This window comes from Moschus berezovskii, chromosome 20 (assembly GCF_049115385.1).
Source record: "Moschus berezovskii isolate FMDL1 chromosome 20, NW_MosBer_1.0, whole genome shotgun sequence".
NCBI lineage: Eukaryota > Metazoa > Chordata > Mammalia > Artiodactyla > Moschidae > Moschus > Moschus berezovskii.
Genome location: NC_142479.1, coordinates 44265302 through 44282594, shown reverse-complemented (window position 1 = coordinate 44282594; position 17293 = coordinate 44265302). Strand labels below are relative to the sequence as shown.

Sequence of the window (17293 nt, the reverse complement as noted above, 5' to 3'; positions counted from 1 at the left end):
GACCTCCTTCTCGTCCTTCAAGCCCTAAACATCCTCAAGAATTGCCTAAAGGTGGAGAAACCAGAAACCTGGCGCTTTCCACATGGTGCTAGTGGTAAAAAAAAAAAAATCACCTGGGTTCAATCCCCGGCTCTGGAAGATCCCTGAGGGAAGGAAATGGCAACCCACTCCAGTATTCTTGCCTGGAGAATCCCTTGAACAAAGGAGCCTGGCCGGCTACAGTCTATGGGGTTGCAAAGAGTAGGACATGACTGGGTTGACTTAGCACACGCACACGTCAGTCGAGCTGAGGACGCGAAGCTCTGTTCTAAGACTAGAATGCATTCACGGGAGCTGTCATCTGTGTCCTCCAAAGAAAGAAGATTTCTGTCCGTGTCTGCTGAGCCTGCTCACAATCTAGCAGCTAGGAACACCTGTGGGCACTTCAAGGTCAGCAAGAGGCCATAGGTTCCTCCTGCTTCCTTAAATTCTCCTGGAGCTGAAGCCAAACTTCCAGCCCATTTATCTGTGAATCAGGGATTATAATCATCAAAGGGACCATTTTAGGTCCCAAGTAATGAGGTAGGAATATCCTAGTGGCCAGCTTCTAAATCTAGATCTTGGTTGATAGTTGATATACCAGACGGTGGGCACAGGCCTGTAGGTCTTGGTGAAGCAAAGTGGCTTCTTGGTGAAGCAAAGAAGCACGTGGTGAGCCAAGTGGCTCAGCATCTCCCATCAGTTCTAAGCTGCAGTGTTTGGAGGAAGTTATCCACCCGTCTGTACTTACTGTCCCTTTGTCCAGATGGGCACCAGGGTCAGAGCTTCTGGAGCTCCTTCATTCTGTGGGGCTCCCAATAGTACCTTTGTGTCAAATAGAAGCTGGGGGGAAGCAAAGGGAGGGGATGCAAGAGTAAGAAAAGGGACCTGGCTGTGGGGGAGGCGCTAAACCGGAGGGGATGGGGGCCCGGGGTAGGGTGGGGCAAGTGTAGCCTGAGACCCAGGGAGCCCCAGGCTAGATGGGAGCTTCCTTAGAGGGGGCTGGCCACCTGGCCTCCTGCTGTGCCCAGCAGCCAATATGTTTTCACCTTGTCGATGCTGGCGGCTGTGGGTCTGTCTCTGGTCTAATTTATTTCACAGTGTAGTGGGCTCAGGGAGCAGCGGGACCACGGTCCCAACTGAGAATCTAAAGGGGGAGGCCTTCCTCCTCTCCTGAGTCCCGGCTGATCTCAGATCAGAACCGGCTAAGCCCTCCCTTCCCAGCTGCCCAGCCTCAGTGTTGGAGCTGCTGCCGGAGCTCCGGGTGCGCGAGTGCAGACGTCAGCGCCTTTGATCTCCGAGCACGATGACATAGATTTATCAAATGTTTGCCTCTTTCTGCCTGTTTGAAAGGCTGATTTATGGGATGCAGCCTTAGCCTCCCTTCCTTTCTTGAAATATGAAGTGCTTGTGAATAGCCAGGGTAATATTTAATATCCTGCCAAGGAGCCTCTCACACCGCCTAATAAACGCACTACATCCCACCCAGCGGACCACGTCTGTTGGGCTCCTCTTTTTGGACTCAATAAATTAGCATTAAAAAGCCTCACAGAGAATGTCCAGTGTCCCTTTCTAGCTGAGGGAGTGGGGACAATTCCAAGGGAGGGGACCACAGCCCAGGGTGGGGGTGCTGGGCTCTCGGCAGATGCTTTCGTGTCCTGAGTTTCTGGGCAGAAGCTGAGTAGAGGGGAACCTGATGCTCACAGAAGCTCAGGGTCAGAGCAGCTGGACGATGGACCTGCCTGGCTCGTTCCTGACTCTTCCATCCAAAGTGTTTCCTAAACAATTTCCTGAGAATGTGGAAGTGTCTTCCAAGAAGCACTTTACTTGAAGAAGAAAGCAGCTGATGTTGAAAGGTGCTGATGCAAACAGTCTTGACGGGAACTGACTGAGCTTTAAGGATGGCTCTGCCTCTCTGAAGAGGCCTGGGAAGTCCCATGGGTGCGGCTGACTTGCTGTAAAGAGCAGGTAGTGAGACGCCCTGGGTTTTCACCTTGTTAATGGCCTTGGAATAAATGGACCTTCACCCATGCCTGTATATAACGAGGTTTTTCCTTATAATGAGTTGGGGACCACAGGTGGTATATGATCAGGCTTGCCCTCGTGGTGCTGGGCATCTAAGGATCTGCAGTCGCTGGGCACTTCCTTTGCTGGGCCTCTCCTGGGGTCCATTTCTTCACCGTCGGGACCGCAAGGCCTCTCTGAGGACCACACTGCAAAGCAATTCCCCTTTGCCCAGCCCCTTCTTAGCAGGTTCCTCAAAACTTCATGATGGGCGGGGACAGTTGTGTCCTGTACGTGGGCTGATGGACATGAACCAGGCTGATCGGATGAGGAATAAGCCCAAACTCTAAGTCAGGCCAATCGGGGCCAGCATCTCAATGTCAAGACTTCCTTCCTCTCTAGTCTCGAACAAGAAGCTGTCGCTAGTCACCCAGCCGCCCACCACAGACGGGAGCACAGTTCCCAGGGCTTCTTGTTTCTTCTCGAGGTGTGGCAGGCAGAAGGCAGGGAGGTTTGCTTTGTTCACCGTGGCACCCCCAGCACCCGGCCCAAGGTACCGAGTAGACAGATATTTGTGAATAGAGGAAAGAGCGAGTGTCCAGGGGATATCTGCTTCTTAAGGGGAGAGAGCCTGCTATGAGTGGGGCCAATGACAAGCGGAGAGAACATTCTGTCGCCTGGATCGAGCCGTGCCTGAAGTCAGAAGTTTCTGCATCTTTCAACTACAGGAACCAATACATTCCTTCTGGTAAGCCAGTTTCAGTCAAGTTTCCTGTCACTGGTAATTATGAATCTAAATTGGTACAGGAAGGTAGGTTAAAGGTTAACTAATGAGGACATACTCTGCTATGACATTAGCTGTAAATTCTTCCAGTTCTGTATAGATTATCTACATCTGGATGTGAACAAATGCCAAATTCAGTCTGAGAGGCCTGAATGAGTTTCTGGCATGATTTAGGTAGGTTTTAGGGCAAACAGTTCCATCCTTATTTGCAAAGTGAGCTCAGGTCCTCTGGGTGGATAGGTCACTGGATCATTCAGATTGGAGGGACTCAGCAGGTGGGGAGAGGGAGGGAAGGGAGGAGTGTGGGGAAGTAATTCCTGCTCTGGAAACTTTTGGGCAGAGGCATAGGATCCTAGGCCATCCTATTATGCTTGGGGGATCAGTGAAAAATGAGTGTTCGTTGCTAAGTCGTGTGCAACTCTTTGCGACTCCGCCAGGCTCCTCTGTCCATGGAATTCTCCAGTCAAGAATACTGGAGTGGGTTGCTGTGTGACTTCCTGACCCAGGTGTCGAACTAAGGTCTCCTGCTTTGCAGGCAGATTCTTTACCATCTGAGCCACCAGGGAAGGACTGTTTCAGGGAGGCTGGATTAGGTGTGGATCAGGGCTGGAGGACAGGGTGAGGTGGGGCGTGGTTCCCACAGAGGGTAGGCCCAGCAGTCTGAGTCAACAGTGACTACAGACAGCAAGAGGACACGAGCTGGAAGGGCGCCCCCTCTTGGGGAGTGGCACCACCCAGCCTCCCTGGCCTGGGAACAGCCTGGGACCTGCCCTCTGCAGGCTCCTCTCCCCCCGCAAGGTGTGGACCTCTTTCTGTGCCCCGCACTCTTCTGCCCAGAGCCCCTTGGGGTCTCTCCCCTCCTCCATCCTCCCGACTTCCTGTCACTCCAAGGCCTGAGTCCTTTTTCTAAAGCACAAAGAGTCACAGTGCTTTGTCCCGAGTTGGTTTTTTATCTTGAAACTCGCTGCACTGGAGGGGAGAGAGGCCGAGGGTCTTGAAGGTGCGCCCCCGGACCCCGGTTTCCTGTAGGACTTGGAACGTCTGTACAGAGGCCACCTGACCCCGTGTCCAGGGCACTGAGCAGGAGAGGGGCTCATAGCACGAGATGGAGCTTGGTGCAAACTCAGGTCTGGAAACTGACATGTCTCTTACTGCAAGGAAAAATTTTAATGAAAAATAAGCAGCATGACGCCAAATGAGGAGATGAATCTGCAAACAAAATAAGAAAAAAAAAGGCTAATACCATGAATGAAAGACTTGGAAGACTAGCACTGAAGTCCAGTCCACAAAGGAAATTAAGTTATTTGCACAGTATTGCCCATGAATCTATGTATCTTTTACTTTTTTTAATTTAAAATCTTTTATTTATTTTCAAAAATTTTAGCCATGCCACACAGCTTTTGGTATCTTAGTTCCCCAACCAGGGATTGAACCCAGGCCCCCCGGCGGTGAAATGCTGAGAACTAACCACTGGGCTGCCAGGGAATTCCCTACACATCTTTTAAATATATTCAGGTATTTTGATTTTGCAGTAGTCTAATTTTGTTATTCATTTCTCATTGTGTTCTTTTTAAAGTCCCCCTTTAATTTTTCTAGCAGAGTTGCCTTATGACCAGTTAGTTATTTGGTCAAAGAACCTAGAACCCAAGGACTGCAGGGCAGAAGCAGGAATGGCCTGTGTGTCTACTTCCTGCTTCTGCCGCAATCCCCAACCCCCCTTGCCCCAGAACTCTCCAGAGCATAAGCTCCTGGGGTCGGGGCTGAGGCTGGGTTTGCCCCTTTGTCCCACACCAGGCCCAGCTCGTGGCACCTGGACGGTCACTTGCTCAGTGGACGAGAGGGGCAGGCTTCTTCCCTCGAGGACGCTGTGTTTGATTTGTGTTTGTCTGTTTGCTGAAGCTGGGGTGGGGGGCTTGTTTGTCTTAGCCTGGCTAATGCTCTGGGGATTGTCTTGTCGCCTGGCTCCTCTTTAGATGTTTGGGATGGGGTTACTCTGCCAGGCACTCCTCTCTGCCTCCTTCAGAGTTTCCTGTCTCAACCCCCACTTCCCCCTCCCCTCACCCCCACCCTGAACAGCCCCGGTGGCTCTGTTCTGGACTTTGCTTTAGAGAGAGGAGCTGTGGGTAGAGCTGGCCATCTGCTGAGGACAGACGGGCTTCTCCCGAGATCCTGACGCACCATCTTCACCCCCGAGTCTAGCTGACCTGCTGTCTTGCACTTGGGGTCCTCCTCCTTTCAGTTTCCACTTCCTAGGCAGCACCTCCAACTCATGAGCTGGGTTGGGGGTCCCATTTCTTTAAGCTGACCTGGATGCACGTGTTGGCTCTCACCTGCCGGAACTGGGTGATGATTAAGGGAGAAGTTGCAACCAGACAGTAGATTCTATGTGAATGTGTTTGAAAAAGCAAAAGGAGAGAGAAAGAGAGAAATTGTGGCCAAGAAGCCAACTTGACTAAGAACACCTTGCTGCTAAGTTGCTGGGCGTTGGGCCAAGACAGCCCTGAAGATCCAGGAAAGAGTGAACATACACTGCACTTTGGAAAACACAGGCTGAGTGACTTAAGGAAGGAATGATAGTAACTCATCTTGGCTGGACTCTGGCCATTTTCTTCCTGAAACAGTGAGAGCTGTATCTGCCCTGGACTTAGTCCCACAGGGCCTGTACCCCATGCCCCCACCTCGTGCTGGTCCCAGTGGAGCAGAGACAAGTATTCCTCCTGCTCTGGCCCCTTCCCTAAAGCCACCCATTGGCTCCTTTGCTCACTGAAGAGGCACCACCGTATGGTTACTACTGAGTCCCTTCCATTCCAGATGCTGGTGGACCCAGCAATGAAAAGCTGACGTGTTTTCCTCACTGAGCTTGGGATCTGATGGTCGTGGCGAGGGGAGGCGGGGAAACCGTAAATGGACAGGTGAGTGACACCTGCCGGCTGCACACTGACAGGTGCTCCAGGAGACACCGCAGGAATGGCAGCGGGTGGGGGGTGGTCTGCAGTTAGAGAAGGCAGACCGCATAAATGAGAGAAGCTGTGGGTGGTGGCCTGGAAGCAGGGGGAGGGCCTCTGGTTAGTGCAGCCCTAGACTATCATGTGCGAGGTGGGGGTCAGAACAAGGACCGCCCCAGCAGTGGGGTGAGGGCGGTTTACAAGCCATCTTCTCTCACCTGTTATAAACGGCTTTCCAAGTCATTTCTGTCTTGATCCTGGGCTAACAGACTGAATACAGGGGCCTCTTGTAGCCAAGAAGGGGTTATTCACTCAAAAAGCACTTCCTTGAATAAAGATGTGTTCATAGACATAATGGAATATTGCTCACGCATGCTCAGTTGCTCAGTTGTGTCCGACTCTACGTGACCCCATGGACTGCAGCTTGCTAGGCTCCTCTGTCCATGGGATTCTCCAGGCAAGAATACTGGAGTGCATTGCCAATTACTCAGCCATTAAAGAGAATGAAATAATGTCATTTGCAGCAAAATGGATGAACCTAGAGATTATCATACTGAGGGAAATAAGTTGGACAGAGAAGGAGAAATATCATTATGACATCCTTTATATGTGGAATCAAAAAATAAATTATACAAATGAACTTACAAAACAGAAAGAGACTCACAGACTTAGAGAATGAGCTTATGGTTACCAGCAGGGGGAAGAAAGGGGCGAAAGGATAGTTAGGGGGTTTGGGATGGACTTGTACACTCTGCTCTATTTAAAATAAAGAACCCACAGAGACCTACTATATAGCACAGGGAACTCTGCTTAATGTTATGTGGCAGCCTGGATGGGAGGGGAGTTTGGGGGAGAATGGATACATGTATATGTATGGCCGAGTCCTTTTGATATCCACCTGGAACTATCACAACATTGTTAATCAGCTATACCCCAATACAAAATGAAACATTTAAGAGAAAACAAATAATGTGCTTGTAACAAGAAAAGAAAGCAAGCACTTGCTGAGCACATAGTCTGGGCTGAGAATCACTGGAGAAAGTGCTGCGGAGATGACGGCCCTGCCTCCACGGGGCTTATGCTCTACAGAGACAGATAATGAACTAGTCATGAGATAAATACAGAGATGGACCCAGAGTGTCTTACAGCCATTTCAGTGAGGCCAGGGGGTGATCCAGGGGGAGGGGTGGGAGAGGAGCCCAGGGAGAGGGAACGAGAAGCTTCCGGCATTTGAGAATTGTGGAAAAATGGCCAGGATGGTGCGGGGGACTTGGGGGGGCAGTGGCGGGGGGAGGTGGTTCTATGATCAGAGTGGGTGGCAGGGCCACATCACGGAGGGCCTCACAGGCCCTGTAGAGATTCTGCATTTTATTCGTGGAGTGAAGAGGAGCCCTTGGGGGACGGAGAACAGGGGCATGTCATGATCTGCCTGGAACCTTGGCAGGATCACAATGGCTGCTACGTGGACCACTCAGTGGTGGGGACAAGGGAGAGAGAAATTACGAGGCCATGAGGGTGGCAGTGGAGGAAGTGAGGGGAGCTCAGGCACGAAGAAAGTTTACAGGGGGCTCAACCTGTGACCAGGCGCTGGGCCTCCCAGACATCCTGTGATGTGCAGAGTGGGGACCCGCAACAGAGTGACGGAACCTGATTAGGAAGCGAGTGTCGGAGATTCTTTGACTCCGAACACCTCTTTACCTCTTACATTTGGTTGGAAATTGTAATCTGTCCAGCATGAGGTCAATTATGCGTGGGTTTTCAACAAAAAAGAAGCAAGTAGGGCCTTCCCTCATGGTCCAATGGTTAGGACCCTGCACTTCTACTGCAAAGGGGTGTGCGTTGGATCCCCGGTTGGGTAACTAAGATCCTGCAAGGAGCGAGGCCAAAAAAAGAAGCAAAGGTATACTGCTCCCACTTAACTTTTCCTCTTGGCAGTTTATAAACTTATTTAAAATGTTTGACAGCTGATGGGAGAAGAGCAAAAGCATGCGTGGCAAAACTGAAGGCAATCACTGGACCCTGTTTGTCTTCCACTTGCTTTGTATTTAGCTGCCTGTTGGTTGTCACCATTGATCCTACAAGACGGATAGAGAAAGTGTGCCCTTGACAGATGAAGTGCATTGTGGGGGATTGCTAGCTGGCCGATCATGGCAGAGAAAACACCAAGGCAGCAGCACTCTGACCTACTTCTTAAGTCAACTGCGTTCTCTTGGGCTCTGAGCATGTTGTTAGAAAGGTCAAGTGGGCATTTCCCCAAATCTTTTATCCCGTGAGTTCCTCTTGCGGTCAGTTACAAGGGTCCTATTGTTTAGAGTATGTCCAGAAGGGGTGGGTCGGTGTCAGAGGACACTCTCCAGCTCTGACTAAATTCAGAGGTGTGAGTCTCGCATCACACTGGAGTCATCAAGCAGAACAAGCTCTGCTCAGGTCCTGGCATTGCACGGGGCACAGGAGTGGTGTGTGTGCGTGTGTGTGTGCTCAGTTAGGCCTGACTCTTTGCGACCCCATGGACTGCAGCCCACCAGCTCCTCTGCCCATGGAATTTCCCAGGCAAGAATATTGGAGTGGGCTGACATTTCCTACCTCCCGGGGATTTTCCCAACCCAGGGATGGAATCTGTGTCTCTTATGTCTCCTGCATTAGAGGCAGATTTCTTACTACTGTGCTACCTGGGAAGCCCTGAGTCCCAAGCTATTTTCTCAGCAAAACAAACAACAGATGAGGATGGATTGACAGAAAAATAAACTGTCAGAGGGAAATTCAACTCCACACATCCTCAGAGCAAAGCAGTCTCCAACAGCCTTGTATTTCTCCTCCAGCAACAGGGCCTGGGGCACTCAAAATGTATTTGAAGTGCAGTGAAGATACTTGTATTGGGCAAGATGCACACTATTTTTCTGTTTGAAAAGACAAACCAACTGTGGGAACGGACAACAGCGTCCCCCTCACTGTGGGCCCACCGAAAGGGACCCTGGGTGAAATTAGGTTTGATCCATAATGGATACAGTGGGTGAAATTAGGTTTGATCCATAATGGATACAGTGGGTGAAATTAGGTTTGATCCATAATGGATACAGTGTTTTTACTAAAAGGAAGCTGGTACAATTTTCCGAGTCTGAAGGAACATTGTGTTGAGTCGTCTTTTTACAAAACCTAAATAGGGAATTGGAACGACCGTTTTCCTTGTCATTAGTTTGCTCTATTATGAAATAACCCAAATTTAAGTGCAATCCTGTGTCGAAGCTCAGGCTCCTGCTCCTACCTGCATGGCCCCTGCTGCCCCTTGCAGCCCGGGGGCCTGATGGCCTTATGGCTGAGTGACACTCACATCCAGACCGTGCATCCCAGGCTGGGCTACCGACATGGGCAGGAAAACACTGGGGTGAGCAAACTCAGGCCTTCCTGTCTTTAGCTTTGAGTCTCAGGAGACCTTCTGCCCATGCTTGTGCCGCCCCCTCAGGGCTTACCCAGAGACCTGCCAGGGGGATGCTCAGGGGCCCGGGCTTCATCCGCCTGGCAAGCGCTGGCGGTCAGCGGTCAGGGCCAGAGCCCCCAGCTCTGCAGGTGAAGCCCCAGGATGTCCAGAGGGCTGGATGAGCGAGCAGCGGTCTGGGCTCTTGGGAGCATGAATTCCACATTCCCGTGAGGACCAGGGGACAGGGTTTGGGAAAGTGGTCCTCGGAGGGTGGCCCCCGGGAGGTGTGAGAGCGACGAAGGCGGGGCAGTGAGGGGTTCTCGTGGAAGGTTCTCTCCCGTCCTGGTCTGAGCACCGAGAAGCAGGGGCACCGCTCGTTGTGCAGATGGTGCAGCGGGCACTGTAGATTCCAAGCAGGAGAACAATAGGTCAGGAGGTCAGGGAGGCCCCCAGGCCCACTTCCAGGGCGATGCAAGGGAGACTGGGTGACTGAGCAGAGGGTGGGGGCGGGGATTCCTTCAGGCGCGCCGGCTCCTTTCCACCCCCGCGCCTGCCGGTCCCATGGCCGCTCTTGACAGCCAGGCAAGTGTCACCGTTCTGCCAGGAGCCGCAGACAAGGTGGAATGACGCCACACACACTGCGGCTCGTGGTGCAGGTTTATTGCAGCAGAGAGAACCCATGCGCCTTACAGATCTGCGGGCTGGGGACCGCCCGCCAGACGCAACTTTGTCAGTTCCCGCAGCGCGACCTGAACACAACCAAGTAAGTGCAGTCGAAAATCAGATGCTACCTGCAATCACTTTGGGCAGCTTTCACAGAAGGGACATGTTGCCAGGGCTGTTTGTGGCTTAAACTCCCAAACAAATTCCTCCCAGGGCAGCAGTGCCCCGGAGGCGAGTAACTAAAACATCCTGTTAAGCTTCAAGGCCTTCGGGCAAATGGGACGTCCGGGAACTGGATGATGAAGCGGACTTGGGGGCCTGGGGGAACCGCTGGTGTCGGACGCCACCCCTACCTGCGGGGACCCATGCACCCCCCACCCCTCCCGGGGGGGCCAGAAGCATCCCCACCAGGGGTCTGGCTCTTGCTTCTGGCTCTCCAAGCAGCTGGCTGCGTGGAGGCTAATTTCTGAGTCCTGAAGATAGCAGGGTGGAAATGTGTTTTTCACCAAAGGAACAAGGATGTGAGTTGTGAGGGCTGGCTGGCCCAGCTCAGCCCCTTCTGACTTCCCTTCTGACTGGGCCCTGAGCCCAGCTGACGACAGCAGCAGTGGTTGAAGAGGGAGAGGTGGGTCAGAGCCAGAGGGGCTTCTGGCTTTAAGTCTAGCATGCCCCTTCTAGAAAGAACGCTCTGACACCACCTGTGTGGTACAGTGGACTTCAAAGATGCCCTCGGTTCCCTGGGGTTTCTGAAATGCTGCTACCTAACAGGATGGGGACAAGGGCCGGTCTGAGATTCCCAGGCAACCGTTTGAATCCTCCCTGAGAAGGTGGGCAGCAGCCAGTACTTGGTGTTCTATTAGCATTTGAGGGGGTATGAGGCTGAGAACATGTAGGGCAGAAGGAGCTGGGCCTGGCTCATTCACAGAAGGGCGACTGCGGCCGGCAGCTGCATTTACTCTGACGCAGCCTGTGAGGGACCACAGGCCACGGAACCACAGATACCAGCGTGCGAGTGAGCACCTTGTCTGGCCTCCCTGGCCGGCAGGTGGGGAGGGCCAAGAAGCAAGGTGAACCTGCACTTCGACCTGAGGGAGAAGATGAACCAAGTGGTGGGGTCGGAGGAAGGCCTCTGTAACAACCCTCAAAGGAAAACAAGCAAACAAGCAAAAATCCCATCCTCTCCTTGTGTCAATCTACAGAGCCACCCCGATTCTCATTTGGGGAACATTTTGGATTTCACCATGAAAAAAGTTGTCCAGTGGTCACTGAGCACCAAGTTATTTTACAGCCTCGTTTCAAACGCTGAGAGTTTGCTCCTGGTGCTTTGGAATAACCGAAATATTTCTTGCCTAACAGCAGAGTTAAAAAAACAAAACAAAACAGAAAACCCGGCGAGTCTCCCTGGACGTCTTCTGCTTTTCCCAGAGTGGGTGGCCGTCAGCTCTGCGGCGCCCCCACGCCCTCCTCCTGCGCCCGCCGCTTGCAGGTGAGCATCAGCAGCAGGAGCAGAGGCAGGTGCCAGAGGCTGCAGAAGAACAGCTTCCGGGAGCTCTTCCGGTCTGCGTCCCGGTAGAACCGGAAGCCGAGGTAGGAGATGTACAGGTTGATGGGCAGGGCGATGACCGGGAAGGTCCAGGTGGTGACGTCCAGGGCGGGCGCGGCGGCGCACATGGCAAGCAGTGCCAGGCAGTGGCGCAGGGCGACGCGCCGGCACAGGGCCGGGTGGGTGACGGACATCATGCAGTAGCCGCCTCGGGAGTAGTCCTCACGGAGGCCCCAGCTCAGCGCGTTGAAGTGAGGGAACTGCCAGGAGTAGAGGATTCCTCCCAGAAGACAGGCCCCTGCACGGAGGGGGAGGCGGGGGAGACGGGGAAGCAAGACAGGCTGTCGTCAGAGGTTTACACAGGGATCCCTTCCGCCCCCCCGACGGCGGCGGCCAGGTCTGGTCGCTGCGCCCCCTCCCACCGCCTCCCCAGCCTCGCCCGGGTCCTCTGCCCAGAAGCCAAGATGGAGATGGAGGAGGAGAGGGACCGGGGAGCTGAATCCTCTCCCGCAACCCATGTCCTCACGGCGGGGGCGGGAGGCTGGGCACCTGGGCTCCCAAGGGGCTGAGGACCTGCGGCTCCTGCCCGCACCCCCGCCCCCGCCACCACGTGCCTACACCACGACAAGAGAGGACATGTTCAAGGGCAGAACTGTCCCGGTGAGAACGCTGGGCTGCGCTTTTCTCTCTGCTTCCCCCAGCTGGCTTGCGAATGAGGGGCTTGGGTGAGAGATGCAAGGACCCTCCCGGCAGCTCCCTACTGGGCACCACAGACAGAACTGGAGTGCCGTGGGCAGCCCGGGAGATGCGGGGGTGGGCGCCACAGACGGGGCACATGGGTACAGGGCTCTCACCGCCGGGAGGGCGGGGTACGCCACAGTGGGAGTGGAGAACCCCGAGCGGCGCAGGGGTGCAGGGCCCAAGGCAGGGCAGTCACCTGCCTGTTATCTGCAGTTTTTTAGGACAGGTGAACACCTGAGCATCTCTTCTCTGGAGCTGGCTCTTCCCTAAAACACCCTGGGGTGAAGGCTACCAGTTACTGAGCACCTCCTACTAACAGACACTCTGTCACCTGACTTAATGTGACTGCAGGACTTTAGGCAGATTTTATAATCCTCATGCAAATACAGGAGACATGATATGTGGGTTCCGTCGCCGAGTTGGGAAGCGGGAAGATCCCCTGGAGGAGGGCAGGGCAACCCACTCCAGTATTCTTTGCCTGGAGAATCTCATGGACAGAGGAGCCTGGTGGGCTACAGTCCATGGGGTCGCAAAGAGTCAGACACGACTAAAGAGACTTAGCACACACGCATGCCTGGTGGTCATCAGAATGTTAGCTACATTTGGGAGGAGAGGAAGGCTTGTTGGACGGACAAAGTCCATTTATTAAGATGAGTGCTGGCACCTTAATAAAATAGTTTGTTCTCCTACAAACACACAGACGATATTCTTCTTGACAGTGAGCACCCTCCGGGAATTAGCCGAGACAGAAGGCAAGGGTGGACCACCCAGGTACAAGTGAAGTGGAAAACAGGGCGACAGAAGGCCCACTTCTCCCTTGTGGTCTGATGACAAAGTAGAGCCGTCTCCGGATGTCGGAGGGACCAGCATGGAGGAGGCAGTGTGACTGGTTCTTGGGGCAGCGGCCACTGGGAGGTTCTGAGCACAGCGCCAGCCCAAGGGGGACCAACAGGACCAAGTTGTGTTCCCTGGGGGCAGGCATCGCGCTCATGTAGAGGTGGGGGAGGGGACAGGTAAGCCAGGGCTCGGGAGCTGTGCTGCTCTTGAAATGGCTGAGAAAGAGCCAACGGAGCTGGGAAGCCAGGCTGGAAACGGTGGAAACATCAGGCTCCCACGTGGAGTCTCGCTTGTCTTTCTCGAAAGCCCTCTTTTTTCGTGTGCCAGCCAGAGTGTTCTGTTTTGCTCAATACACATTTTCAGTTATGCTTCTCCTTAAAATAACATAATTAAAAAAAAATCATTTTCCTAAGAGTAGCATGCTGCTTCCTCCGGGGCAGGGGAGGAGGAAATTGGGGTAGGGGTTTGGCTCCTGTCACAAATGAAAAGAGCTTTAGAAATCACAGCTTAGCCTTAATGGATTGTAATCACACGTCCCCACCCGACACAATTCTCCTCCATTGGCTGCAGCGGCCTCAGCTCCTATGAAAGATGTGAAACAAATGACTGTCTCCATCGAGATAAGGCGATCGAGCACAGGAAGCCTGGAATTAGTCTGGGGGCCTTGGGGGAACCCACCTTCCTTGTGGGGGAAACATAAAGCCCTCAGTTTCCTGACTCGAAGGCCTCTGCTCACGCTTGCCCCCACAGAGCAGTCAGCTTGTATTGGGCCTGTGTTCTGTGACAACAGATATTGACTGCACACCCACTACAGGGCAGGCTTGGTCTGCCCTTGAGGCCCTCTCTCTGCTAGAGTCTGCCCAAGGACAGAGCAACACACGAGGCACAGCCTGGGGGATGTCACCTTCGGTGAGGGGCTTGAGGGGAGCTCATAGGAGCAAGAACTCAGTCAGCCTTGGGGAGGTCAGGGAGGGCTTCCTGTAAGAGGTGATATGTGACCTGAGATCTGAAGATGGTCTCTTTGAGTTTCAGTCCATTCACACAAGCCATGTGTATTCTCCTTTTCAATGTATTCCCTCATTTTCCTGCCTAGCTGCAGAATCTTCGTATCTACTGGGTTTAATCGTATCCAGAAGGCATGTCTGCTTCCTTTCTTTTAATCAAATATCTGTGGGTCGATGAATACACAGAATACGGCAGTCTGTGATGCTTGCCGCAACTGTGCCTATGACTCTCCAGAGGATGGACGACTCCACGATCCTGTTTGCAGGCAATTCCGGAGAAGGTTCGGGGGTTGGGGGCCTTCCTTCCTTCCCTCTGCACACACAGAGAACACGGGAGCTCGCTGACTGTGCTGTGTGTGCAGACGTGAGGAGAACCCCTGTCTCCTGGCCCCTCCCCGATTGGGGGGCACCTAGGTGAGCAAGGCCAGCCGGAGTCTTCCCAGCCACTCCTGGAAAATACTCTCAAAGCCTCTCTCAGCCACCTCCACACTGCCCTGACGTGCGGAGAGCCCGCCCCACCCTGTGCTGGGGCCCATAGCGTGAGGCACTTCTGTGTTTTGTGGCAAACCGAGTCAAGGTGATCCCAGCCGAGCGAGTTCCCAACACAGCGGAGGTGGAGATGCACCAAGCTAGAGCTCCAGCTCTGTTGGAACTCTTCCAGAAACTAATCCCTCCGGAATGGACTTCAGTGGTTTCAGTTCGCTTGCTCTCTCTGCTGCCCTGTGGGCTCACATTCAGCCCTTCCCACTCGGACCCCAACCACTGTCCACGCAGGGCCGTGAAAAGAAGGAAGAGACACGGTGGCAGCGAAGTCTGTGCTGGGCTCAGGGGTCCTCCCTCCCCGGACAATGGGCTCCCTCTCCACACGGCCCCCACCCCTTGGGAGCTTCGGGGTGATGAGCTCATGTAAACTGGGGGCTGGCTGGGGGTGAAGCTTCACAGCCAACGATTTCAAAGCCTTGTTTCTGAGGGTGAACACGAAGGCGCCCGTGAGACCGATCAGCCTCTTCCGTGTGACAAGCCTCCAGGATGCTGCAGAAGGTGCATGGCGGCACAGGGAAGGTGAAAAGTCCCCTGAAAATAGGAAACGGGGTTGGCAATGGCCACCTGCTCTTGAAGGTTCTCTGGAAGGGACTGAGAGGGATCGAGAGGCAAGGCAAGGAGGGGGAGATGCTCACCCTTTCCCCCCTCCCCTGTCATGGTCCCCGCCCGCCATCCATGAGCAGCCACTCCAAGTTTTGTTTGAAACGAAGTCTAGAGCAGAGGCAGCACAGAGCCCTGACTCCCAGGAAATCAGGGCTTCCCTCCCCTTCCTCCTGGTCCCTGGGGGTTTCCTCACCCACTCCGCACGCCTCAGCTCACACCTGAAGGTCTGTCCCTTTATCACACAAGCATGAATCTGCTTGCTGAACAGAACTGACTCTGTACTCCGTGCCGGGCGGAGTCCACCGAGGCCCAGATCCTGTGATCCTGACCAGATATGTGGCCCAGGGGTGACAAGGCTGGACACTGTGTACCCAATGGTCACCAGTTATACTGCTGACCTCCGGCTAGTGGTGTGTTTCTCATCCCTTCCTGCTTAGGAGTTTGTTTTTTCGGCTTTGAAGAGAATAGAGTTCTAAGTATTATTTGGTTTGCTAATATTCCCATAATGTTCCCTGTTCACCCTGTCTTTAGAAATGTCATTTATCTTAATCAGTCTCGTGGTCTAAGGCTAGGTATGGAAAAATCTCACACGAAAGGAGCTTACTCGTTTTCTAGTCTGGTTTAGAAGCGAGGCAGCATTTTAAAGAGAATCTTCAGAAGTGCTTGGGTTAAACGGCACCTGGTACTTGTAAGCCCTCAATAAATATCTGTGGAATGAATGAGTGAATGAGTTCTGTCCTACCTTCTCATCCTGGAATAAAGGAGGTAAATAAGGTGAGGCAGTATCTAACATTTTGTAGTTTACCAGCAGGGGCTAAAAATCCTCATTCTCTTTTTGTTGCTAGAACCATCCGTCTGTTGCGTGTCACTTTCTGATAAGAGCTTGTTCACGAGTCCTCATTTGTACCTGAAAGTTGGCTGACATAATTAATGTCAACCACACAATGACATTGGAATTACAGACCAAAGGCGAGTCACAAACCTCTACAAGCCAGTCACCAGACCCATCCCATAAACTCCCAAGACCTGGGACTTACTCAGACTTAGGGAAATGACAAAACAGAAGCTTAGCCTTTTTAAGAACTGGGGGTGGGGGGGGGCAATGGGAAGAGAGGTGGCTTTGGCATGGAGGAGGAGGAGGGGAGGTCAGGGACCTTAGCCTGAAGCCTCTGAGATAAACTAGACGGTCTCTGGAGGTAAACACTGTCAAGAGGCTAATGCGTGTGGCTCCAGAGCCAGAGTGTCTGCTGTTGGGCCCTTACCACGGTCCCCCCCGCCCCCCGACCCTCCCTACGGCCCTCCGGTCACCACTCTCCTCGCTGGTCACTGCCTGCAGGGTCAAACCAAGCACTTCCACGCCTCAGAAAGCGAGCTGCTGTGCTAGGGGCTGGCCCTCTCACTCAATCTTCCTGAGTTTTAGGTGGTAAGCATTTTTTATATTTTCTGCTAACAGCAATGAAGCCAAAAAAAAAAAGGCAGCAAAGTCATTGGGCAGGTGGGAGGAAGGGTCTCAGAGGAGAATGGACACAGGAAAAAAACCCTTGTCATGGTCACCTTTATTGGCACAAAAAAGAGTGTTTTCAGGCTGAGCCCTGGCTGGGGCTGGCTCCTCTGAAACCAAAATTCCCCTGGGAGAGAAGAGCCACCTGTTTACCGTTCTTTGTGCAGCTGCAAAAGAGCAGACACCAGGAACACCTAGTGTTTGTTTAGCTTTTATGATTTCCACCCATTAATCTGTTTGTCTTCACCTTCCACCTGGCCCCCCAATCCTGCTTCACAATCACCCCTCACCCTGGGCTGGATTCCCAAGGGGCGGGTCAGCACAGGCTTTGTACCCTCACCACTGGGGCATCGAGACCACCACGGGGAGAGTTCTCTCTCACGCGTGATGAAAACAAAGCAAACAGCAACAATGCCATCGTGGGGAAAAGAAACTAGAGCCCAGGGCTGTCCTCACGCTCATCTTACATCTTCGCTGGAGGCCAGACAGCAGGCCCTTTAGTGCTCGGGGCCCTGAGGTCTTGATGGCCCCGTGGCCACCACGAAACCACAGAAAGATCCAGATGCTAAGAAGTGAAGTGAAGTCGCTCAGTCGTGTCCAACTCTTTATGACCCGATGGACTGTAGCCTATCAGGCTCCTCAGTCCATGGAATTTTCCAGGCAAGAGTACTGGAGTGGGTTGCCATTTCCTT

General features: G+C 53.2%; 1 protein-coding gene across 1 annotated transcript in view; it reads right to left on the bottom strand.

The window, feature by feature from the left end:
- Positions 1-9811: 9811 nt before the first annotated feature.
- COX10 (cytochrome c oxidase assembly factor heme A:farnesyltransferase COX10) overlaps positions 9812-17293 on the bottom strand; it is a 109667-nt gene continuing 102185 nt past the window's right edge. The window contains exon 7 of the mRNA XM_055407319.2: positions 9812-11670. Within this exon, the coding sequence (XP_055263294.2) occupies positions 11267-11670 (404 nt within the window). The 3' untranslated portion in view covers positions 9812-11266. The remainder of the gene's footprint in view (positions 11671-17293) is intronic.